The sequence below is a fragment of the Xenopus laevis genome, chromosome 5L (genome assembly GCF_017654675.1).
Source record: "Xenopus laevis strain J_2021 chromosome 5L, Xenopus_laevis_v10.1, whole genome shotgun sequence".
In the NCBI taxonomy this organism is placed as follows: Eukaryota; Metazoa; Chordata; class Amphibia; order Anura; family Pipidae; genus Xenopus; species Xenopus laevis.
In genome coordinates this window covers 170380309-170406323 of record NC_054379.1, presented here as the reverse complement: position 1 = coordinate 170406323, position 26015 = coordinate 170380309, and the positions used below count along the sequence as shown (strand labels likewise).

General features: G+C 47.3%; 2 protein-coding genes across 4 annotated transcripts; both read right to left on the bottom strand.

Moving 5' to 3' along the window:
• Positions 1-501: 501 nt before the first annotated feature.
• On the bottom strand, positions 502-5502 carry ucn1.L (urocortin 1 L homeolog). 2 transcript variants are annotated; one of them, XM_041562204.1, is made up of 2 exons: positions 5223-5502; positions 502-1556 (listed from the first exon to the last, which is right to left on the bottom strand). In XM_041562204.1, the coding sequence occupies exons 1-2, from the start codon at positions 5327-5329 to the stop codon at positions 1061-1063; spliced, it is 603 nt and encodes a 200-aa protein (XP_041418138.1). In that variant the 5' UTR covers positions 5330-5502; the 3' UTR covers positions 502-1060.
• An 11811-nt stretch (positions 5503-17313) lies between these two features.
• Positions 17314-25808, bottom strand: mpv17.L (mitochondrial inner membrane protein MPV17 L homeolog). Of its 2 annotated transcripts, XM_041563696.1 has the most exons (8): positions 25666-25807; positions 22840-22917; positions 22148-22263; positions 21660-21752; positions 20046-20141; positions 18716-18748; positions 18500-18552; positions 17314-17544 (listed from the first exon to the last, which is right to left on the bottom strand). In XM_041563696.1, exons 2-8 carry the CDS (start codon positions 22910-22912, stop codon positions 17475-17477), a joined length of 534 nt encoding a protein of 177 aa, XP_041419630.1. In that variant the 5' UTR covers positions 22913-22917; positions 25666-25807; the 3' UTR covers positions 17314-17474. The 2 variants fall into 2 exon arrangements, with proteins under 2 accessions (XP_041419630.1, XP_041419631.1); XM_041563697.1 differs by lacking the exon at positions 18500-18552 and having other exon boundaries at positions 25666-25808.
• Between the last annotated feature and the right edge of the window lie 207 nt (positions 25809-26015).

Genomic DNA, 26015 nt, shown 5'->3' with positions numbered 1-26015 from the left:
GATGAATAAACGACACTTGCCATTTGCCAGAAGATGTGAAACATCATAATATTCATCTTTATTTGACACTACACTAGGCAGCGACTTACTATGAGAACAAAAGACACAATAAAGGTGCATGTGCTTCTAGCTGGCATCATCATCATCATAGACACGGGCACAGACAGACAGACATTGTTGCCTTTCTTTGTACCATTGGCACCCATCACCTGTCTCCCACAACAGCCTTCCGATGGGTCTTATCATTGAGAGACCCACAATTGGCATCATCCTACAAGGCATGGGTCGTTGAGTACAGCAGGGGAGTTTGGCAAACTAGACAGACAGCTCACTAGTGGATATGTGTCCTTCAGAGATCATTTTATTGGCTTTGGCATTGTAGTTTTCATGGAAAATGTTGAAATACTTCTAGTTTCCCAGCCAAGCAGACCTAATATAGAGTAAGAGTAATGAGATACTCAATGAGATGAGAAGGCCAACAAGCCTCAAATAACAGAACCATTGGATCGCCCTGTTTATAATTTTGCCTGGAGGAAATGTCCTCAGAAAGATGGAGGGAATATTCTAAGAATAATGGAGAAGAAGACTACAGAAAGGGGAGGAGAGGTCATAAGCTAATAAGAAGAGATCCGTGGGAGGACTGAAGAAGAGGTTGAAGGAGAATGTAAGTCAAATACTGTATGGAGATCTTAGGAAGGTGGGGAGAGGGCCTAAAGATTATGGAGACATGGTTCTAAAAAGGTCTTAAAAAGGAGCATGATAATTTTTAGGGGTTGGAGGATAGGTCCTCAGGAAAATTAAGGCCCAGTCCCATTAGGATGGAGTAAAGGCCTTAAGGCAAATAGAAGCTCCACTCTTAGCAACATATAATTTGTAACATGTATAACAAATATTTACACCTTGTCAAACCCTCCCTCTTGCTTCCATGAGTCCACTGACCCCCACACTCCCATGTGCACTCAAGTCTCAGCTGTGCTAGAAATGGGGTTGTCCCATGTTTGGAGGAAAATCAAGAGAGGGAGCTTTGGCTCAAGAAAGCTGTCCGTGGTTCTTTTGGAGGTCACTTCCCCACAGAGTCAAAAATAATTCGATTCTGTTCAGCCTGCTGCTTCTGATTTTGGGTTTTGGCAATCTCTATCATCTGTCTGAGAATGTGGAATGTCAGGTCTATGGAGATAGGAGGGTCCTCTCTCTTCAAACGATCAGAAAATGCTTCCAAGAAGCCTTTGGCAGACTCATCTGGGATGCCCTCCTGGAATGCAGTTTGTATCACATTGAGAGCAGAAACTAAATCCTGATGTCCTGTGGAGAGGGAACTTTTGCTGAGCCTGAGCTGAACACGAGGGTCTCCTCTTTCCATCTCTCTTTGAATTTTTTCCCTTAGGAAGTACAAGAGTGCCTGTGTGTTTTCATCACCTAACAGCCCATTTAACCCAAGCTGGTGGCTATCAAACATACTTCTGGCAAAGGGTCGAGCTCCTGTGTAAGCCGTGAGGATCAAATAACAAGTCAGCAGTGTCAACAATGCAGTCTTCATTGTATAGGTTCCTGGTGGCCTGGCAAGAGTAACCAAGATATGAGGGGGGAAAAGAGATTTGAAAAAACATATTTTTAAAAGAACAGGAATTTTTGAGGCTTGAGGTAGAGAACATTAATGTGAAAAAATATCACCTTGTTCCTCATGACTTTTGGAGTGGAGAATGTATATGGGAGACATCAAATGAGACATCAAATATCTAGACTCTTAGCTCTTCTATATACATAATTACTGATGGGTTTTGTAAAGGATTGGGATGGGTGAAATGAAATTACAAGGTCTGAGCCTAAGGTTCTTCACCATATAGAGCTATTTTATAGGACAGAGATGCGAAATGAGAAGAACTGAGCCTCAAGTCTATTAGGAATTAGGGACTTTTGGAAGGGACAGAGATGGGTAAGATGTAATGAAGATCTCCAAGCCTTTGGTTTTTCAGCATATTTGGTAACTGATGGTTTTTGGGAGGGTGTGAAATGGGTGAGATGAAAGGAAGAGCTGTGAGCCTTTGGATCTTCACCATATAAAGTTATTGGAAGGGACAGAGATGGGTAAGATGTAATGAAGATGTCCGAGCCTTTGGTTCTTCAGCATATTTGTTTACTGAGGGTTTTTGGAAGGGTTCAAAATGGGTGAGATGAAAGGAGGTGCTATGAGGCTTTGATTCTTCACCATATAAAGTTATTGGAAGGGACAGAGATGCGAAATGAGAAGAACTGAGCCACAAGTCTATTAGGAATTAGGGGCTTTTGGAAGGGACAGAGATGGGTAAGATGTAATGAAGATGTTTGTGCCTTTGGTTCTTCAGCAAATTTGGTTACTGATGGTTTTTGGAAGGGTGTGAAATGGGTGAGATGAAAGGAAGAGCTGTGAGCCTTTGGTTCTTCACCATATAAAGTTATTGGAAGGGTCAGAGATGGGTAAGATGCAATGAAGATGTCCAAGCCTTTGGTTTTTCAGCATATTTGGTTACTGATGGTTTTTGGAAGGGTGTGAAATGGGTGAGATGAAATGAGGTGCTATGAGGCTTTGGTTCTTCACCATATAAAGTTATTGGAAGGGACAGAGATGGGTAAGATGTAATGAAGATGTCCGAGTATTTGGTTCTTCAGCACATTAGTTTACTGAGGGTTTTTGGAAGGGTTCAAAATGGTTGAGATGAAAGGAAGAGCTGTGAGCCTTTGGTTCTTCACCATATAAAGTTATTGGAAGGGACAGAGATGGGTAAGATGTAATGAAGATGTCCGAGCCTTTGGTTCTTCAGCATATTCATTTACTGAGGGTTTTTGGAAGGGTGCGAAATGGGTGAGATGAAAGGAGGAGCTGTGAGCTTTTGGTTCTTCCCCATCTAGCTGGTATTAGGAGCCTTTGGAAGGGACAGAGATGGGTAAGATGTAATAAAGATGTCCGAGCCTTTGGTTCTTCAGCATATTCTTTACTGAGGGTTTTTGGAAGGGTTCAAAATGGGTGAGATGAAAGGAGGTGCTATGAGCCTTTGGTTCTTCACCATATAAAGTTATTGGAAGGGACAGAGATGCGAAATGAGAAGAACTGAGCCTCAAGTCTATTAATAATTAGGAGCTTTTGGAAGCGACAGAGATGGGTAAGATGTAATGAAGATGTCCGAGCCTTTGGTTCTTCAGCATATTCGTTTACTGAGGGTTTTTGGAAGGGTTCAAAATGGGTGAGATGAAAGGAAGAGCTGTGAGCCTTTCGTTCTTCACCATATAAAGTTATTGGAAGGGACAGAGATGGGTAAGATGTAATGAAGATGTCCGAGCCTTTGGTTCTTCAACATATTCAGTTACTGAGGGTTTTTGGAAGGGTGCGAAATGGGTGAGATGAAAGGAGGAGCTGTGAGCTTTTAGTTCTTCCCCATCTAGCTGGTATTAGGAGCCTTTGGAAGGGACAGAGATGGGTAATGGAATAAAGATGTCCGAGCCTCTGGTTCTTCAGCATATTTGGTTACTGAGGGTTTTTTGAAGGGTGTGAAATGGGTGAGAAGAAAGGAAGAGCTGTGAGCCTTTGGTTCTTCACCATATAAAGTTATTGGAAGGGACAGGGATGGGTAAGAGATATAATGAAGTTGTCTGCACTTGCAGTTCTTTGCCATACAAGTCTATTGAATGTCTTTGAAAAAGACAGAGATGGGAGAGACGAAATGAGGAGATCTGAACGTCCAGTTCTTTATCTCACACTTACTGATGGTCTTTAGTAGTGAAGAAGATGTTAAATGATGATGATAAAATGAGGGCATCATACAGGTCCATACAGGTGGTCATTGCAATGATTTATAGTAGGAATGAGGGCTAGTAAGCAAACACATGGGGCAACAGAGCAAGTATTAAAGGGAAAAAACCTCTTTTTGACATGAGCTGTCATTTGGGTTATGTGCATAACGGTGTATATATCAGCTGCCAGAAAAAAAATAAAATATATATATACAGACCTGCCTGACTCTGTGCTCACCAGGACCAGGCTGGAGAGAGTTAATTTTTCAGAGAAAAAAGTCTGTAATTAAAGGGTTAAGCTTGATGCCCTGTGTGTATTTCCCAACCTTAGTATCTATGTCAATTCTACTCATCTGACTCCACCCATAAGAGGAAGAACGTTACCCAGCACACAAACAGTTAAAGTGTCTGGGTGCCCCCCCCCCCAGAATTGCCTATAAGGTGGAAGGGGCAATGGGGCTTAACTGCCTTTAATAGTTAATATGGAACAGGGAGTTGCTGCCAAAGTATCTGCTGCAGAGAGGGGCAACCAGTTGGACTACAACTCCCAGCATCCCTTGCAGCCAATTCAAGGTTCAATTAAACAGTTGCAGGTGTGATGCAATGGCCTGAGCCCCTTTCCTCTAGGATTAACCCCTCAGTAGCTGCATTGAGAGCGATGTATCCAGGCGGGGCAGCTGCTATAACTCAATTATTTTCTTATAGGACAAATGGGAGTTTTGGAAACAGCCCCAGTGACTCAGTGTGTCCCCTGCCAAAAGTATGCTGGGAAATCTGTACTGCGGAGGCACTGGCACAGACATTGGCACAGACACTGGCACCGACACTGGCACAGACATTGGCACAGACACTGGCACACGCACCCCACCCAGTAATGGGGAATGGGCATAATCCCCTCTCCCAGTCCCCCCAAAACAACATTTCACTGTGGGGGAAACAGAATGAGACCAGACCCCATTCAAAGTCAAGGACCCCAAAATGCAATCCCTCTAATTTAACCACAACACCCTGTAGCCCCCCAAATAATGCTCCATAGCACCCTACTTTGACATATGCCCCTCCCCCTGTAATGCCCCTGCTATTCTGAGCTACAACCTCCTGCTTGGGGAGCTGCCCCCAATAATTTCCTACTATTCCGAGCCTTGTCCCCCCAATAATTCTCTACTATTCTGAGCCACAGTCCCCCAAATAATTCTCTTACTATTCTGAGCCACAGTCCCCCAAATAATTCTCTTACTATTCTGAGCCACAGTCCCCTGTCCCCCAATAATTCTCTTACTATTCTGAGCCACAGTCCCCTGTCCCCCAATAAATCTCTTACTACTCTGAGCCCTGCCCCCTGTTGGAGATGAGTAAGAAGTGAGGATGTTGGGGTTCTAGGGTTCAGCAGTACAGACAGTGCTCGCAGGTATGGGGGGGATATGAGAGAAGAGAAGTAGAGAAGGAGTATCACTTACGTGGGATGAAGAGCAGAGAGGAGGAGGAGAGTCCAGTGATGAAGATGCTGCTGAGGCTGAAGGCTTATATACCCCACACACAGGTGAGATGACGTCAGTAGGACCATCCCCTGGGCAGGGGAATTAGCAGCCAGGAATTGGGAGGAGATGATGTCACACTCACTTACTGTGACCTCAATGAATCACAGAGCCCCTCCCCTTACTGAAACCCTATGCGAGGGGGGGGGCAGGTATTTGGCAATAGAAGGGTTAAATTCACACAGTGTCCCTGCTCTGACTGCAAAGCACAGAATGAATGAACTGATGTCTCTGCCCAGAACTGTTCTACCTGATGGGAGGGGCCCCAACTGACTCTACTGTCTGTCCCTTTAACTCTATTTCATTCTCTGTCCCTTTAACTCTATTTCCCTCTCTGCCTCTTTAACTCTCTCTCTCTATCTCTCTCTGTCCTTTTAACTCTCTCTCTCTCTGTGTGTCCCTTTAATACTATTTCCCTCTCTGCCCCTTTAACTCTATTTCTCCCTCTCTGTCCCTTTAACTCTCTCTCTCTCTCTGTCTCTGTCTCTCTCTCTCTCTCTCTCTCTGTCCTTTTAACTCTGTTTCTCTCTCTGTCCCTTTAACTCTATTTCTCTCTCTGTCAATTTAACTCTATTTCCTTCTCTGTCCCTTTAACTCTATGTCTCTCTCTCTGTCCCTTTAACTCTATTTCTCTCTCTCTGTCCCTTTAACTCTATTTGTCTCTCTGTCCATTTAACTCTATTTCTCTCTCTGTGTCCTTTAAACTCTGTTTCTCTCTCTGTCCCTTTAACCATATTACTCTCTCTGTCCCTTTAACTCTATTTCTCTCTCTCTCTCTCTGTTCCTTTAACTATATTTTTCTCTTTCTCCTTTAACTCTATTGTTCTCTTTATCCCTTTAACTATTCCTTTCTCTGTCCATTTACCTCTATTTCTCTCTCTCTCTGTCCATTTAACTCTATTTTTCTCTCTGTCCCTTTAACTCTATTTAACTCTATTTCTCTCTCTCTATATACTCTCTGCTTTCTGTCTCTGTCCCCCTGTGAGTCCCAGTTGTATTTGAGTGTCATTTCTCTCTGCCAGTTCCAATCAGCTTTTGTCATTACAAACAGAAGTCAGTGTTAGTGGGCACTGGGGCAGCAGGGGGTAGGTATTTGGGGTTAGGGGGTGTTTCTATGGCAGTTGTGGCAAGAGATGATTCCTTCTCTCTGTCCCTCTGTCCCATTGGGATAACAGTATATTAAGGAATCAGGGAATTGCAGAGTTAAATAAATATCTGCTATTTGATTGGGCAGAGTTGACTCATTGTTTCGGGCAATGCCCTTTAGCAAGTTCTGCCCCATTAATCCTTGTATTGAAAGTGTGGGTGCTTCCTGATTTGGGGGTACTCCAGCATCTCACCACCCCACTATAATAGTCCCAACTGCTAAACCCCATAAACTATTGTACTAGACTTCCCACATACACACCGAAATGAGTAACAGCGAGGAGGTCAGACTGCACACCTCCCAACATTTTGGAAATAAAAAGAGGGACAAAAAAGTTGCTGTGGATAGCGCGGCGCAATTTTTGACCACACCCATTTTTGTGGCCACACCCCCAAATTACCATGTTCATTTTACAAAATCTGTAGGTTATGAAAGTCTGAACATATTTCTGTGTTTTTTTTCCCCAGTTATTACAGTTAATGTAATGTTAATGAAGGAGAATTGCCCTTTAAGCTGTGAGTCTAACTTCTCCCAAGAGACCTGTTATCTTATATTGTTACAATTACTTATTTGCTTATCTAGAAATTGTTACAAAAGTATCTTTTCTTCTGCTGTGGCTGTTCTGGGCTCTCTGCCAAAAGCCAATTAGAAACATTGTTAGAAACTTTGTTTCTTTTTCTGGCTGTTCAGTGCAGAGAAATTTGGGACTTTCCAGTACAAACGAGGGACTGCGGGTTCAGCTGTCAAAAGAGGGACTGTCCCTCTAAAAACGGGACAGTGAGGTATGCGACTGAGAGAGAAAGAGAGGGACAGAGAGAGACAGGGGAGGCAGAGAGAGAGGGGGGACGGGGGGCAGAGAGAGAAACATAGAAGGACAGATGGGGGACAGAGAGACTGAGAGCATGACCTTATGATCATTTATTGATAACTTGCCCTCCTCAGATTCCTGTTATTTTGAGTCTGAGTAGTGAGGGGCGAGTGCCACTTGGCCATGGTAATCCATCCTTATATTAGTACCTGTCAATCCAAGATGTTTGGAATTATGGGGCATATTTATTAGAAACAGAGAAGTAACTGCAACGCCCGTTACTATGCCCATTATTGTGGCAACCACAGGAAATTCCAGCTCAATCCCGACTGTTAATGTACCTGGAATATCTAGACTTGTTGCTATGTCAGTACTAAATATGGGGGTTGCACAGCAGCAGGGGCTACAATTCTGTTCATAGGATTATTAGTGAATGTCCAGAAACACCCCAAAATATGTCAGTCTCTTCGTCGAACTGGCCCACAGGGAGACCAGGAAAAGTCCCGGTGGGCCCAGGTGTCAGTGGCCCCTCCTGCTTCAAAACATTTGGCCTATTTCATGGCCATTTCCTATTTCTTTGAGGAAAAAGAGGCTAAATAGATGGAATAATAGATCATAGTATGTAAAGAATAGAGACCAATAATAATAAGAACAATAATAGTACTGAGAGTGGGCCCCTGGTCTATGGTTCTTTGGGGGGCCCTGGTCTAAGGTTTTTGGGTGGGCCTCTGGTGTCCCAGTCGGACACTGTCAGTGCTGGGACACCAAGTTCTACCTCCCCTTACACTACAATACACTGACAATATGAATGTATAAAATACACAATGTACAATGAGAAGGTGCTCACAGTTACATTGTCTTTCAGGGAAGGCAAAAGAATTTGAAATGTGAAGTTCCCCTTTAACTGACTGATCTAGTGCAGTTACAACACTGAAAGCAAAAGTCTGACTGACGTGTGTTACACCAATTTGTACCTGTATCACATCTGGGCCATAATAATAGTGCAGTGGCCAGAGAGGGAGGCTGGGGGTCACAGGGGAGCCATGAGTCCACACACATGACACACACACGACTGTACAAGCCCCTGTTTGTTCATTTTGGGCAGAGCTCAAACCTATTTGTCTATTTGTCACCTGAGAATGGCACAAGTGAGACATGACGGGTGCTGGGTGCTCAGAGCTGGGCAGCAGGAGGGATACAATGAGTGTGTCATGAAACCAAGACAGATGTATAATGGCACCCATTAGCACCCATCAGCACCCATCAGCACCCGTCAGCACCCGTCAGCCTCACACGCCAGCACTTCACAGCTTTGCGCCTCTATCCCTGTCACTGCTGCTTCTGGCACCAACACAGATATGGAGGTACCAGGGCGACGTTTAGGCCCTACAGCAACACGGACCTCTCCCTACCCCCCTCCCACATCTCATTGTATCTGACAAATGTATAATGTGACAATTCACCCCCAGCTATTGTTTGTCCTTTAACTGCTCATGGGGGGAACAGGGGTCAGTGACGGCACTTGTGAGAGCAAAGTATTTTACTGCAAGAATATCTTCACAGCTCTCACTGTAACAAACCCCTTCCCAATATTTAGCTTTTCTTCTAATCGGAATGGGTGACCTTGTGTCAGCTGGAAAGACCTACTGGTAAATAAATCATTAGAGAGATTATTATATGATCCCCTTATATATTTATACATAGTTATCATATCTCCCCTTAAGCGCCTCTTCTCCAGCGTGAACATCCCCAATTTGGCCAGTCTTTCCTCATAGCTAAGATTTTCCCTTTACCAGCTTAGTTGCCCTTCTCTGTCCCCTCTCTAATACAATAATGTCCTGTTTGAGTGATGGAGACCAAAACTGTAGGGCATATTCTAGATGGGGCCTTACCAGTGCTCTATACAGTGGGACCCCCTCCTCCCGTGACTCTGCCCCATTTAATACAAGTCAAGACCTTATTTGCCCTTGATGCTGCTGACTGGCATTGCTTGCTACAGACAAGTTTATTATCTACAAGGACTCCAAGCTCCGTCTCCATTATGGATTTGCCTAGTGCAGTCCCATTAAGGCTATAAGTGGATATTGTTACATCCCAGGTGCATGACTTTACATTTATCAACATTGAATCTCATTTGCCACTTAGCTGCCCAGATTGCCAGTTAGTCAAGATCCTGTTGCAAGTGCCACATCCTGGATGGAATTAATTGGGCTGATAGTTTTGTCTCATCTGCAAACACTGATACATTACTTACAATCCCCTCCCCTAAGTCATTAATGAACAAGTTAAATAAAAGTGGCCCCAATACTGAGCCCTGAGGGATCCCACTAAGAACCTTACTCCAAGTAGAGAATGTCCCATTAACAACCACCCTCTGTACCCGATCCTGTAGCCAGTTTCCTATCCATGTGCAAACGACTTCATTAAGCCCAACAGACCTTAGTTTAGAAAGCAGTCGTTTGTGGGGCACAGTATCTTTGGAAAAATCCAAATACATCATATGTACTGCCCTCCCCCCACTGTCCAGAATCTTACTTACCTCATCATAAAATGCAACCAAATTAGTCTGACATGACCTATCCTTCATAAAGCCATGCTGATTGTTGCTCATAATGTCATTCACTAGGACAACATTTTGAATGTGATCCCTTAACAAGCCTTCAAATAATTTGCCAACCATGGATGTCAGACTTACTGGCCTATAATTGCCAGACTGAGATCGAAATCCCTTTTTACATATAGGAAGGACATCAGCTTTCCTCCAATCCATAGGCACCATACCAGATGAAAGCGAGTCTAAGAAAATCATAAATAGGGGCTGGTCTGAAACTAAACTATGTTCTCTTAGAACCCAGGGGTGTATGCCTTCTGGCCCTGGCACCTTGTTTACATTAATTTTTAGTAAAGCTTTATGAATTATTTATGAATCTAGTCAGCCACTGACTAGATTGAGCTGAGCCAACAATGCAGCTATGAAGTAAGTCTGGGAACTCAGTCTCCTCTATTGTATACACTGAAAAAAAGAACTGATTTAGCACATTTGCCTTTTCTGTATCTGTTACAACCATACTGGTACCATTATTTAAAAAATCAACACTGTCAACCCACATCTTTTTTCTACTAATATGCTGAAAAAAACTTGTTGTGATTAGTTTTAGCCTCTGCTGCTATGCGCTCCTCATTTCCTATCTTTGCCTTCCGGATTGCTGTTTTACAACATTTATTATAGTGGTTGTTCTGCCTCCCTTTCTAAGCAATGAAAGTGTGATCTTCAGATAGCAATAATTTACAACCTCAGGAATGTCAGCAGACAGTTGAACTCAATCGGGACGGCACCTTGAAGATCGTTGAGTAGTTTATTTCCAAACTGTGAGGATCTTGACAGCAGTGAACATCCGGATAGTTTAAAATATTATAATATGATCCACTCTAGCAACATACATGCAATTCAAAATGGAGCCTAGCATAAACTACCGGAGAAGTGGAGTCAACCAACAGACAGAGATCAGAGGGGACAACAGATGTAAACCTTGAAACAAATAATGCATGTGTAACATGACAGTGGTTATATTCTTTATATTCTTAAGGGAATAAAGTGAGAACAGTAACGATTTAATATCAGTTAAAATAACAACCGTTCCTGTTCCTGTCCATTATGGTCACTATTACCCAGGGGTTCAATGACTTGCACATTTGCTATAAGTTCTGGCTCATTAGAGATCACTAGATCCACAATAGCATTTTTTCTGGTTGGCTCCTCAACAACCTGTGCCATAAAATTGTCATGTAACAGTTTATAAACTTGTTCCCATTAACTGATCTGGCAGTACTGTTGCTCCAGTCAATATCTGGCTAATTAAAATCCCCCATTATCATTACTTTACCCAAACTAGCAGCCTTTTCTATTTGCATCAGGAGCTTCGTCTCCTCCTCGTCACTTACATTAGGGGGTCTATAGTGACTCCTACAATTAATTTGCTGGACTCTTTACAATTGGTGAAGAACTCCACCCATAAGACTTCTGCGTCTTATTTTCTAACATCAGCTCCTCCTTTATATTAGATTTAAACCCTGCCTAACAAACAGACAGACCTATCTAGTATAAGTAAACCTATAACAAGTGGACTTGCTGAGTAATCAATGAAGACGTTTCACATCCGAGCAGCTTCTTCAGTACAACTGACTGGTGTGGGAAGTTCTGGCCATATAAACTCTTCCACTAATCCAATCATAACCGCACATTTTTTTAGAATTACTTATATTAGATACAGGGATGTGGTGTTTGTTCTCCTGAGTTTCTCTGACACTCCAGTTACATATGGGATGACTATGATTCACTACTATGTGTCTCCGGGTGGTTATTTCTATTGGTGTTCCTGTTGGGCTTGGTTACTGCTGTTCTGACAAAGGCCCAGTCTGGGAGCCACACACTTTCAAAGCTCCTCTGAGATGTTTTTGCTCTTTGTCTTTGGACTCTGTATCAGTTGTCACACATTCCGCCCGGTGGTGCAGAGTTCTAATGACCCCCAGTTTATGTTCCAGGGGATGGTGGGAATCAAACATTTATTGATCCGTATGAGTGGGTTTCCTGTATACTTCCGTCTTCAAGTTATGAATGAAAATCTTCATAGTCAAACAGACATACCCCTCCTCCTCTATCCTTTGGAAACAAAGTATAGCCACTGATATTAACTGCCCAGTCATGTGACTCATTCAGCCATGTTTCAGCCAATCACATCATATTTTCCTTCCATCACCAGCAGCTCCAGTTCTCCCATTTTACCAGTCAGACTTCTTGCATTTGTAAACATACATTTAATACTGGTCCCATATTGAACATATGACATGTGCTCCTCCCTATCCTTAACCCCCAACCACATCTCCTCCCCCATTTTCCCTTTCTTTGCCCACTATCTCATCTAACCTGTCTTCCACTGAATCTTTTACTGAACCCTCCCCCCCCCACACCTAGTTTAAAATCTCCTCCAACCCTCTAGCCATCTTCTCTCCCAAAACAGCTGCCCCATCATCATTGAGGTGCCCCCATCCCTAGCAAAGAGCCTGTAGCCGACTGAGAAATCAGCCCAGTTCTCCAAAAACCCAAAACCCTCCTCCCTACACCAATCTCTCAGCCCCACATTAATCTCCCTACGCTCCCGCTGTCTCCTTAGTGTTGCTCGTGGCTCAGGGAATATCTCTGAGAAAATTACCTTGGAAGTCCTCGACCCTCAACTTTACACAAAGTTCAATAAAACCATTTTTGAGGACTTCACCACCTCCTCTAATTTTGTCATTGGTACCTATGTGTACCCCGATATGGTTCTCATGCATTTCCACCTATGCAGTGTATGTCATCAAGTGCCCTTGTGGCTTAGCTTACGTGGGACAAACATCGAGAAGCATCTGAGAACGTATCCGTGAACATAAGTCAGCGATTAAAACTGGTAAGAAGGAACCAGACATTGTGGGTCATATTATTGAAGCAGGACATATTGAGGTTTCAAGTTATTGAAGCAGTTCTTCTGAAATGCCGTGGGGGAAATAGAATTAAAACTCTTTTATACAGAGAGGCCTTCTGGATCAGTTTGAGATTGGAGACATTAACTCCATTAGGTCTAAATAAAGAATATGATCTCAAACGGATTTTTAGATAAAGCTGTTTCTTTTTAAATGTTCTTATATACTGGTTTTATCTTGGATTCTTTGCAGGTTTCCTACATTACTGTTACAAATGAACTTTGTGCTCCTGCACAGTTTGCGCCTCTCACTGGATGGACTTTTTGTAAATTGCTACTGTTTGTAAGGGATGTAATAATGTGTTTGACATGATTGTTATTTCTTACTAATTGTCCACTAGATGGCGCTAAGAGGTATATTTATCAAAGAGTGAAGTTTATAGTGAAGTTCCGCCATTCATTTCTATGGGATTTTTATAGGCGTATTTATCAAAGGGTGGAATTTCACTTTCACCCATTGATAAATACGCTTTTCAAAATCCCATAGAAATGAATGGAGAGCGGCGGAATTTCACTCTAGTGGCGGAACTTCACTCTTTGATAAATTTACCCCTATGAGTTTAAATAGTGGTGTAAGTTTTGACAGTTTAGCTTGAAAAAGGGCCAAGTGAGGACTGAAACGTTACGGTAATGCCCTATAATTGTGCAATAAAGGCATTTTTATTATAACAAGATATGGTGGTGCTGTTTATATCAAATGCTGTTTATATCGAATCTCTGCTGCATTTTCTGGTGGGAAGTGGTCACTGGAGAACTTACACCCAGACAAAGAAGATTTAAAAAAGGTGTGCTGACTATTTTGCTTACAGACCTATGTGTACCCCAACCACCGATTCTTTCCCAGCCCCTCCCAATAATCTGTCTACTCATTCCACCACATACGGAACCCTAGCACCAGGCAAGCAGCAGACTGTTGGGCATGTAGGGGCCTTACGGCAGATTCCCCATCCACCTTTCTAATAATTGAATCCCCTATATCTAGAACCTGCCTTTTCCTTCTTTGCACCCCCCTACCCGTATTAGAGACACTGCCCCCAGGGTGCTCCGAGAGTCAGTCTGCTCCATACACGCCAGTTCAGAGTTTTCCACCCCAGTATCTTCAGCCAAAACGGTGAATTCGCTGTTTTGGACAAACTGTGGACCAGCCCTCTACCCTTCTGTCCCCTACTTCCCCTCCTGACTGTCACAAACCTTCCTCCCTCATTAGCCTCCACTGCCCCTTCTCCTCCCCCCACTCCACTAGCCCCTGCCAGTGGTTGCTCTGTGACCTCCTTTCCTCCCCCACGTTTGCCCCTCAGTGCTGCAAGTTCCCCCTTAGAGTCTGCAGTTCAGATTCCAAGATGAAAACCCACCGACATCTCTCACATGTAAATACTGCCTGGAACTGCCTAATTTCATATCCAGCAAAGCTCCCCAGTTTGCTCCCCATAACCCCCCCAAAGTCGTTTCCCCATATCCCACTCTCTACAGCAGTGATCCCCAACCAGTATCATAGGAGTAACATGTAGCTCTTCAACCCCTTGGATGTTGCTCCCAGTGGCCTCAAAGCAGGTGATTATTTTTGAATTCCAGGCTTGTAAGAAAGCTTTAATTGCATAAAAACTAATTATACTGCCTAGTAGAGTCTCCTGTAGCTGCCAGTCCACATAGGGGCTACCAAATGGCCAATCACAGCCCTTATTTGGCACCACAAGGGACTTTTTCATGCTAGTGTTGCTCCCCAACTCTTTTTACATTTGAATGTGGCTCACGGGTAAGAAAGGTTGGGGACCTCTGCTCTACAGTCTCATCCCATACCCTGTCTCTGCAGTCTGCACCCCATATCTCCATGTGTATTTGTTAAACATGGAGGTAGCCTCACACGTTTTGTGTTCTGCAGATACTTAATCATGGGCAGAACTCGCTTCCCATTGGGAATCCAGGGGGTGAGTGCCAGTCCCAGGCAGCCATACCTAAACAGGGGGCATGTGCCGAGGGGACAGTATGAGATTCATTCATAAGCCTTCAGCCAAATGAAATTGCCAGTTACACAGAGTTGCCGGCCTGTGTCTCTCCTAATGGACTAATTTGTGGCTGATGTGGGACATGAGATGAATTACCCAGCGATGTCGCCCCTCATTACTGACTCGGCTCCCGTCACTGCTGTTACATTTGGCACCAGGAGCAGCTCCTTGTGGTTTGGGTAATTGCTTTGCTCGGGGGATTAGTGATGAGATCTCTCAGGCCGACACAATTAGCCACCGGCTCATACAGGCCAAGGTCACTGGGGGGGGGTTGAGGTGCCGCTAAGTGACATCACTATGGCACTGTGCCAGGAATCAGTCCCCAACCCAATTAGTTCCACCTTAAAGTTACCTACAGAATGAGAACGACCAGTAACAGACCAACTCCCAGCAGCCCAGTCATTAAAGGAGAACCAAACCCTTTTTATTAAAATCCCCTACCCCCATACCCTACATAGACCCCCCCCAGCCTAGGTGTAACCCTGGGTAAGTGCCCCTAACTCTCGTTGCAGATTCAGGGCATCAGAGTTCACAAGCGCCATTTAATTCTCTTCATTAATCTTCGGGAAGAGAGTGGGGTATCGGCACATGCGCAGTTAGAACGATCTTCTGTCCCGATCAACTGCGACGAAAGCCACGGAAATTGCTGAAGCGTCGGAAGATCCGAAGAGAAGAAGATGGCGTCCGTGAACTCTGATGCCCTGTAACTGCAACGAGGGGCAAGTGAAGAGTTAGGGGCATTTACCAGGGGTAACACCTAGGCTGGGGGGAGCAGGGAGGGGGGTCTATGGGGGGTAGGGGATTTTAATAAAAAGGGTTTGGTTCTCCGTTGGGGGGGATAAATACCCACAGACCTCACACCGGGGCCCACACCCACTCACACAGGGGATAAACATTGAACATTTTGGTCCCACAGTGGCATATTGCACAGATGGCCATTAGCTCACACACGTGGCAGTCGCAATACCAGTCTCTGCTCTGAGTCGCCATTTAGTTCCAGCTGGCACGGGGTGAGCCTCCTGCTTCTCAGGAAGAACAACAAACACAAGCTTCTCGTGGGCACAGAGTCATTAGTGGAACTGGCAGAGACGGATTCCCAGCAGCTCCTGGATGTGGCTTTAATTCCACAATTACGGCTCATTAGTGTCACACCTGAGCACCTCCACGTCCCCCCTTGTGTCAGCCCAGTGCCCCCAGCCAAACACCCATCTCTCACCAACACTGGCTCCCACCTGCTGCTCTGTCTCTTCTCATATACAGCAAAGACCCACAGTCTGCTCCCCATATCCCCCCTCCCTACAGTCTGCTCCCCATACCCCCCAAAATCTGTTCCACATATCCCCTCTCCCTACAGTCTGCTCCCCATACCCCCCCAAAATCTGTTCCCCATATCCCCCTCCCTACAGTCTGCTCCCCATACCCCCCCAAAATCTGTTCCACATATCACCCCTCCCTGCAGTCTGCTCCCCATACGCCCCTCTCCCTACAGTCTGCACCTCATATCCCCCCAAAGTCTGTTCCACATATCACCCCTCTGTATGGTCTGCACCCCATACATCCCTCTCTCTCTCTACAGTCTGCTCCCCATATGCCCCTCTCCCTACAGTCTGCACCCCATATGCCCCTCTCCCTACAGTCTGCACCCGATATTCCCCCCAAAGTCTGTTACACATATCACCCCACTGTACAGTCTGCACCCCATACACCCTTCTCTCTACAGTCTGCACCCCATATTCCCCCCAAAGTCTGTTCCACATATCACCCCTCTGTACAGTCTGCACCCCATACGTCCCTCTCTCTCTACAGTCTGCTCCCCATATGCCCCTCTCCCTACAGTCTGCACCCCATATGCCCCTCTCCCTACAGTCTGCACCCCATATTCCCCCCAAAGTCTGTTCCACATATCACCCCTCTGTACAGTCTGCACCCCATACGCCCCTCTCTCTCTACCGTCTGCACCCCATATTCCCCCCAAAGTCTGTTCCACATATCACCCCTCTCTATAGTCTGCTCCCCATATGCCCCTCTCTCTGCAGTCTGCTCCCCATATCCCCCCAAAGTCTGTTCCACATATCACCCCTGTCTACAGTCTGCACCCCATATTCCCCCTGAAGTCTGTTCCACATATCAACCCTCTCTACAGTCTGCTCCTCATATCCCCCTCTCCCTACAATCTGCACCCTATACCCCCTCTATCTCTAGTCTGCTCCCCATATGCCCCTGTCTATGTGTGTGTGAATGGTGCATGGGGGGCACAAGTAATGCTGTATGGAAGCTGTATGGAAGTGGAGTAGGGAAGAGAGTCTTCCAGACAGACGTGTAGAAAACTGATGTATATTTGGCAGACATGGAGGTAGCCTCACGCGTTTCATATCCTGCAGATACTTGGGCAGAACTCGCTTCACATTGGGAATGCAGGGAGTGAGGTGCATAGTAGTACCCCTTCCTAATACACATCTGAGAGGCTGAAAATCAAGATTAAAGAGCAGGTATATGATGTGACCCAGGGGGGCCCAGACACGATTGACAAGGGGCCACATATAGACAAAGCCTTTATTGCAACTAGAGAGGAGGTAGAAGATCCCAGGGCAGGAGTTATTGTGATTGGACTGGAGGGATCACATGGTCCTGACCCGAGATCAGTTGAGTCTGTACATTCAAGGCACTAACTGTCCCTCTTGTTGGGCCCCACACGCACCATCAGGATTTATTGGCTTTCCAGGACAGGTAAGAATTCCAGATTATGGCAACGAACTGTACAACGGCCAACCTGGGGCGGGAGAACAGAGAGTCTTATTCACCCATAACCAGAGCACCTACCTGTGTGTCACTGATTCTACAGACACATATATGACAGGTAGCGGCACATATAAGCCCAGCCCACTTATAGCCATATAAGCCCATCCCACTTATAGCCATTTAAACCCAGCCCACATGTGCCCATTTAAAGGAGAAGGAAAGGCTAAAAGTAAGTAAGGTCAGAAAGATCTATATAAATACACCAGTAACCCCTCAAAGTAATGCTGCTCTGAGTCCTCTGTCAAACAGCACATTTCTTTCCTTCTATTGTGTACTCATGGGCTTCTGTATCAGACTAACTGTTTTCAGCTTAAACCTCCTTGCCCCAGGCGTGAGCATGCACAGTTTGCTCCTCTCTCCCTCCCCTCCTTAAGTAAGCAGGGAAAGACTCCGGCAGGAAGTGATGTCACCCCAAGCTAATATGGCAGCTGCTATCCTAAACAGAGAGAGTTTCTAGAGCTGATTACTCAGATATGGTAAAACATTCTGCAAAATAAATATAGTGTTATAACTTTCACTATTGTGGCTAGGGATGCACCGAATCCAGGAATCGGTTGCGGATAAAGCCTTTTTCAGCTGGATTTGAATTTGGCCGAATCCTTCTGCCCGTCTAACTGAATCTGAATCCTAATTTGCATATGCAAATTAGGGACGGCGAGGGAAATTGCGTGACTTTTTGTCACAAAACAAGGAAGTAAAAATTGTTTTCCCCTGCCCACCCCTAATTTGCATACGCAAATTAGGATTCGGATCGGTATTCGTCAGAATCTTTCACGAAGGATTCGGACGAATCCAAAATAGTGGATTCGGTGCATCCCTAATTGTGGCTAATCTATTGGCAATAATCTGCCTCAGTAGTTTTGCTTCTCCTTTAATCCCGGCCTACAGTAATGAATGGCCCTGTGTATAGGGTGGCACCCCTGTACCTGTGATACAACGGGATGAAGTAGAAGTTGGCAACCTGCACGGCCGGCCAGATCTGTAGGAAAAGAATGAGCCGCGGGTGAGGAGAGCAGGGGGTAAATGTAAGTTGAGTGGGGCAGAAAGTAAAAGGCAGGACATAAATAAAGGGGGGTATGGGATAGAATGGCACAGATTAGGGGGCTACATAATGTCACACATACACAGGGGGCAGAACTTACATAATAATTGGTTATCAGGGCGTCCTTGTAATCCTGCGGGAGAGACATTATTAGGTCATTCATGATTTGTATTATTAAATCAAATAATTACCCCTCTGCCCCATTATGGGCCAAGCTGACAAGATGTTTGGGCAGATAAAGAGCAGACGGAGAATCTGCCCAACTCTGAAACAACTCCAATTCCCATGATGCTCTGCTGTATGAGCTGTCATTTACTGTAGGAGAATCACAGAGGGGTGCAAGGCATTGTGGGAATGAAAGTCAGGGCTTCAGGAAAGCTGAGTATTGCTATAGTGTTTCATTGGTACATAGTCAGAACCAGCAGTGCAGAGAAGAGCAAAGCTTTCCATTACATTAATACGAACAGCCACTGTGGAAATATATTGTTAGATATTATTATTGCTAATAAACGATAATTTTAATATAAATTGTGATATATTTGGCCTGAAATCCCCATGTAAAGAGATGCCATTACCTCCAGTGTGTGGGCACATTTATTTGCTAATACAACTCCCCGCAGCCCTGTTGATCTTGTTGTGATGTCGCACACAATCGGCTGGCGGATCCCCCAGTGTTTGCACGACTAATGGTTTCTGGTGACCCCTATTTGTTCTGTTTAATGTTTCCATGTTCAAAGGCAGAGATTGTGACGTCACCAGCGCAACTCCCTGCTCACCCCGCACCCTCTCTCTTTACTCAGTGATCTTCCTCCCAAATTAAATGTCTTAATGCAGCTGCACCCTGACCCAAATATCACAGGGGAATTCCTCAATATATGGGGGGATCTCTGCTCCCCACTCACAATATGCCCCTCCGTGTCCCCCTACTACTTCCAATTACATTCACACTCCCAGCCTTTAAGAGCCAAGGGGATTCTGGGAAGGTTTAGAGAAAGAATATTAACCCTCTCAATGTCAGAGAGAGTCAGCAGCCTTTTTTAAGAGCCAAGGGATTCTGGGAAGGGATAGAAAAATGATATTAACCCTTTCAGTGCTAGAGAGAATCAGCAGCCTGTATGAGCCAAGGGGATTCTGGGAAGGTTTAGAGAAAGGATATTAACCCTCTCAATGTCAGAGAGAGTCAGCAGCCTTTAAGAGCCAAGGGATTCTGGGAAGGTATAGAGAAATGCTATTAACCCTTTCAGTGCTAGAGAGAATCAGCAGCCTGTATGAGCCAGGGGGATTCTGGGAAGGTATATATCTTTCTTTTAGAAAGAAAGCAAAATTTGAGGAGCATTTCTATAAAGTGGCACATTTACTCATTCATCAGGATCTCTGACTAATAAATATACATATGGAATGACGGGGTCCCCTTAGAGTGCGTAACTTACCCTTTTTAGTTTCCCCCAGATCTGCTCCCCAGAGAGGCCATTCAGTGCACTGGCAATGGACAAGAAACAGCCGAGGAAACAAGGAGCAAACGCAACCTGCAGAAAGGAATTTACTCACTGACATACTGCAACGTATACAAGTGCTGAGTATCATCCATTTATGTGATCATAAGGGACTGTAAGAGGTGCATGCAGACTCTGTATGTGTATATGTCTAGCAGCCAAGAAGATAGAGAATGCAAAGAGCTGAGAGGAGGACTCTGCATGCACACGTGTGTAACAGAAGGACTGATAGGGAAAGCAAATGTAAGAGCTGAGAGGGAGGACTCTGCATGCACACGTGTGTAACAGAAGGACTGATAGGGAAAGCAAATGTAAGAGCTGAGAGGGAGGACTCTGCATGCACACGTGTGTAACAGAAGGAAGGATAGGGGAGGCAAATGTAAGAGCTGCGAGGAGGAATCTGCATGCACACGTGTGTAACAGAAAGAAGGATAGGGGAGGCAAATGTAAGAGCTGAGAGGGAGGACTCTGCATGCACACGTGTGTAACAGAAGGAAGGATAGGGGAGGCAAATGTAAGAGCTGAGAGGGAGGACTCTGCATGCACACGTGTGTAACAGAAGGACTGATAGGGGAGGCAAATGTAAGAGCTGAGAGGGAGGACTCTGCATGCACACGTGTGTAACAGAAGGAAGGATAGGGGAGGCAAATGTAAGAGCTGCGAGGAGGAATCTGCATGCACACGTGTGTAACAGAAGGAAGGATAGGGGAGGCAAATGTAAGAGCTGAGAGGGAGGACTCTGCATGCACACGTGTGTAACAGAAGGAAGGATAGGGGAGGCAAATGTAAGAGCTGAGAGGGAGGACTCTGCATGCACACGTGTGTAACAGAAGGAAGGATAGGGGAGGCAAATGTAAGAGCTGCGAGGAGGAATCTGCATGCACACGTGTGTAACAGAAGGAAGGATAGGGGAGGCAAATGTAAGAGCTGAGAGGAGGAATCTGCATGCACACGTGTGTAACAGAAGGAAGGATAGGGGAGGCAAATGTAAGAGCTGAGAGGAGGAATCTGCATGCACACGTGTGTAACAGAAGGAAGGATAGGGGAGGCAAATGTAAGAGCTGAGAGGAGGAATCTGCATGCACACGTGTGTAACAGAAGGAAGGATAGGGGAGGCAAATGTAAGAGCTGAGAGGAGGAATCTGCATGCACACGTGTGTAACAGAAGGAAGGATAGGGGAGGCAAATGTAAGAGCTGCGAGGAGGAATCTGCATGCACACGTGTGTAACAGAAGGAAGGATAGGGGAGGCAAATGTAAGAGCTGTGAGGAGGAATCTGCATGCACACGTGTGTAACAGAAGGAAGGATAGGGGAGGCAAATGTAAGAGCTGAGAGGAGGAATCTGCATGCACACGTGTGTAACAGAAGGAAGGATAGGGGAGGCAAATGTAAGAGCTGAGAGGAGGAATCTGCATGCACACGTGTGTAACAGAAGGAAGGATAGGGGAGGCAAATGTAAGAGCTGAGAGGAGGACTCTGCATGCACACGTGTGTAACAGAAGGATAGGGAAGGCAAAGCTAACATGACAGTGTGCACTTTGTAATTTTACCTGATCCAGGAGCATCTTCTTTAGCGCAACAGGTTTGCCGCTCCCCGGGATTATGCGATCGAGAATCTTGTACCAGCCCCCAACCACAGGGCCCTGAGGGGAGAAGCCCAAGTAACTACTAGTGGCCAATAGTAAGAGGCACATGCAGGAGACAATGTAGCAGGGCTGAATAATTGTTTCTATAAAAGTCTCATTGTAGCAGTCAGCCAATAAAAGTAAGGGCCCTGCCATATCTGGTGTTATTCCATTCACCAACCAGATGGTGGCCCTGTACTAATGCATTCCTATGGGAAACACTGGCCACCGGCTGATGGTGGTGAGAAGTGGTACTGCAACCGAGGATCTCCCAGGAATACAAAGTCCCATCTTTATATGGAGACAGGCTTTATACATAGTGTATGTGCTCTATATAAGGCTAGGAAGCGGGGGTGGGCAAGAAATGATGAGGGCAGAGCAAGGGTATGAGGGGGCACGCAGGAATCACTTACCACAAAGCAGAACCCAATTCCCATCATTTTCACAGTCCTCTCTATACTGTGGCCCTTCAGGCCCTTCCTTTCCAACAGCTGCTGGGAAATCACATCACCGACCCCCACTAGGGACCCTAGAAACAAGACAGAACCAATGCAGTGTTTAGTTGCTGTAGATACACCCCTCTCTGGAGCACATGGGCCGCCCCTATCTGTCATTAGTGGGTGTGGCTCCTCCTGCCACTGCCACATCAGGGGCATTTAGTGTGGGGAACCCTCTGTGAGTAGTAATGTGTGGCTGATGACTAAGTGCCATGTTTCTATACTTGCTGTCAGGTGGCACATGGGGCACAACCAACACAAAACTCCAACTGAGCCTCGTCCTTAGACATGAAATAAAGTCCTGACCCGGCTGAAAGGAAAAGCTCCTTAATAAAAATACAAAAATACAGATTCTGCATCAGGAAATCAGTTTCCACGTAGCGGAGAGAAATACTTTGCCCCGTGACATTCCAGTACCAGTGCTGGGGGGCAAACTCCTGGGCCTGTGGCTGGTGGGGGCCAAGAGAGGCAACAAGACCAGGGCTCTGTCTCTCTGCCCCGAGACCCCCAGCCTGGGGGAGTGAATAGCTTTGTGGCATCAGTACAGGCACCGTGGGGCACTATTAGAGGTAAGTGATCAGCATCTCTACTCCTATTGGTCAGCTCACCTGCTGTCACAATCTGGACTTTCCATGGATGTGCCCCCAGCAGCCTCTGATACGCCCTCCACAGCCCGGCCATTCGTCCTGCAGGAGACGAGCAAAGGGCAAGTAAAACACACTCTATCAATCTCACACGGACCCCTGATCTAGAGAGGAACATTGTGGCTCAATGAGAGACAAGTGCTTATTCTTTATCCACAACTCACACAACTTATAAATAGGGACATTCATGAGTCACATACCGGGAAGGATGTTTTCAAAGATGGGAGGGGGAGTGGCTCTGCATGGGTGGAACAGACACAGGGGGAGTGGCCATCCAGGGGGAGGGGTGGAACAGACACAAGGGGAGTCGTTCAGCAGGGGGAGGGGTGGAACAGACACAGTGGGAGTGGTTCTGCAGGGGGAGTGGCCATGCAGGGGGAGGGATGGAACAGACAAGGGGAGTGGCTCAGCATGGGGAGGGGTGGAACAGACGCAGTGAGAGTGGTTCAGCAGGGGGAGGGGTGGAACAAAAACAGGGGGAGGGGTTCAGAAAGGGGAGGGGTGGAACAGACACAGGGGGAGTGGCTCAGCAGGGGGAGTGGCTCAGAATGGGGAGGGGTGGAACAAACACAGGAGGAGTGGCTCAGCAGGGGGAGGGGTGGAACAGACACAGGGGGAGTGGTTCAGCAGGGGGAGGGGTGGAACAGACACAGAGGGAGTGGCTCAGCAGGTGGAGGGTGGAACAGACACAGGGGGAGTGGCTCAGCAGGGGAGGGGTGAAACAGACACAGGGGGAGTGGCTCAGCAGGGGGAGGGGTGGAACAGACACAGGGGGAGTGGGCTCAGCAGGGGGAGGGGTGGAACAGACACAGTGGGAGTGTCTCAGCAGGGGGAGGGGTGGAACAGACACAGGGGGAGTGGCTCAGCAGGTGGAGGGTGGAACAGACACAGGGGGAGTGGCTCAGCAGGTGGAGGGTGGAACAGACACAGGGGGAGTGGCTCAGCAGGGGAGGGGTGAAACAGACACAGGGGGAGTGGCTCAGAAGGGGGAGGGTGGAACAGACACAGGGGGAGTGGCTCAGCAGGGGGAGGGGTGGAACAGACACAGGGGGAGTGGCTCAGCAGGTGGAGGGTGGAACAGACACAGGGGGAGTGGCTCAGCAGGGGAGGGGTGAAACAGACACAGGGGGAGTGGCTCAGAAGGGGGAGGGTGGAACAGACACAGGGGGAGTGGCTCAGCAGGGGGAGGGGTGGAACAGACACAGGGGGAGTGGCTCAGCAGGGGGAGGGTGGAACAGACACAGTGGGAGTGTCTCAGCAGGGGGAGGGGTGGAACAGACACAGGGGGAGTGGCTCAGCAGGTGGAGGGTGGAACAGACACAGGGGGAGTGGCTCAGCAGGTGGAGGGTGGAACAGACACAGGGGGAGTGGCTCAGCAGGGGAGGGGTGAAACAGACACAGGGGGAGTGGCTCAGAAGGGGGAGGGTGGAACAGACACAGGGGGAGTGGCTCAGCAGGGGGAGGGGTGGAACAGACACAGGGGGAGTGGCTCAGCAGGTGGAGGGTGGAACAGACACAGGGGGAGTGGGCTCAGCAGGGGAGGGGGTGAAACAGACACAGGGGGAGTGGCTCAGAAGGGGGAGGGGTGGAACAGGACACAGGGGGAGTGGCTCAGCAGGGGGGAGGGGTGGAACAGACACAGGGGGAGTGGCTCAGCAGGGGGAGGGGTGGAACAGCCACAGTGGGAGTGTCTCAGCAGGGGGAGGGGTGGAACAGACACAGTGGGAGTGTCTCAGCAGGGGGAGGGGTGGAACAGACACAGTGGGAGTGTCCAGCAGGGGGAGGGGTGGAACAGACACAGGGGGAGTGGCTCAGCAGCGTGGAGGGTGGAACAGACACAGGGGGAGTGGCTCAGCAGGTGGAGGGTGGAACAGACACAGGGGAGTGGCTCAGCAGGGGAGGGGTGAAACAGACACAGGGGAGTGGCTCAGAAGGGGGAGGGTGGAACAGACACAGGGGGAGTGGCTCAGCAGGGGAGGGGTGGAACAGACACAGGGGAGTGGCTCAGCAGGTGGAGGGTGGAACAGACACAGGGGAGTGGCTCAGCAGGGGAGGGGTGAAACAGACACAGGGGGAGTGGCTCAGAAGGGGGAGGGTGGAACAGACACAGGGGGAGTGGCTCAGCAGGGGGAGGGGTGGAACAGACACAGGGAGTGGCTCAGCAGGGGGAGGGGTGGAACAGACACAGTGGGAGTGTCTCAGCAGGGGGAGGGGGTGGAACAGACACAGGGGGAGTGGCTCAGAAGGGGGAGGGGTGGAACAGTCACAGGGGGAGTGGCTCAGAAGGGGAGGGGTGGAACAGACACAGGGGGAGTGGCTCAGAAGGGGAGGGGTGGAACACACACAGGGGGAGTGGCTCAGAAGGGGAGGGGTGGAACAGACACAGAGGAGTGGCTCAGAAGGGGGAGGGGTGGAACAGACACAGAGGGAGTGGCTCAGAAGGGGGAGGGTGGAACAGACACAGAGGGAGTGGCTCAGCAGGGGGAGGGTGGAACAGACACAGGGGGAGTGGCTCAGAAGGGGGAGCTCTGTATTAAGTGGGATATAGAAACACAAGTTATAATTGTCCGTTTGGAAGAGACAAATGAGAAGCAAGAGGGGCGTGGCTATAGAGAGGTGAGGTAGACACGTGGGTAAATGTACAGAAGTGTCGCACACACGGGGAGATTCCCTACAGGGGGAAGAACAGACACAAAGGGGCGGGCCGCTATATTTAGCGCCTGCAGGTGAGCTATGAGCCAACACCTTCCCCGTTACCATGGTGACCTCTCTCCGAGAGCAGTGACTTACCCTCTTGTACTGGAACAGGAGGCGCCGCGAACGGAATGACGTTGCACGCACGATTTAACGTGTCTATGGTTACGGCGTTCTTACTGGGCGTTGTCAGTCACGTGACGTCTCTGTCTTATTCTCGCGAGATTGTAGAGTTGAATTCTCGTCTTGGAGCCGGTAGAGTGAGAGGAAATCTAGTGCCTGTTGTTTTCGCTGCTCCACCTCAGCCCCAGAGCAAATCTCCCTGCTGTAACAGTACCAGGGGCCCAGTAGTGCAGAACCAGAGCTGTAACAGTACCAGGGGCCCAGTAGTGCAGAACTAGAGCTGTAACAGTACCAGGGGCCCAGTAGTGCAGAACTAGAGCTGT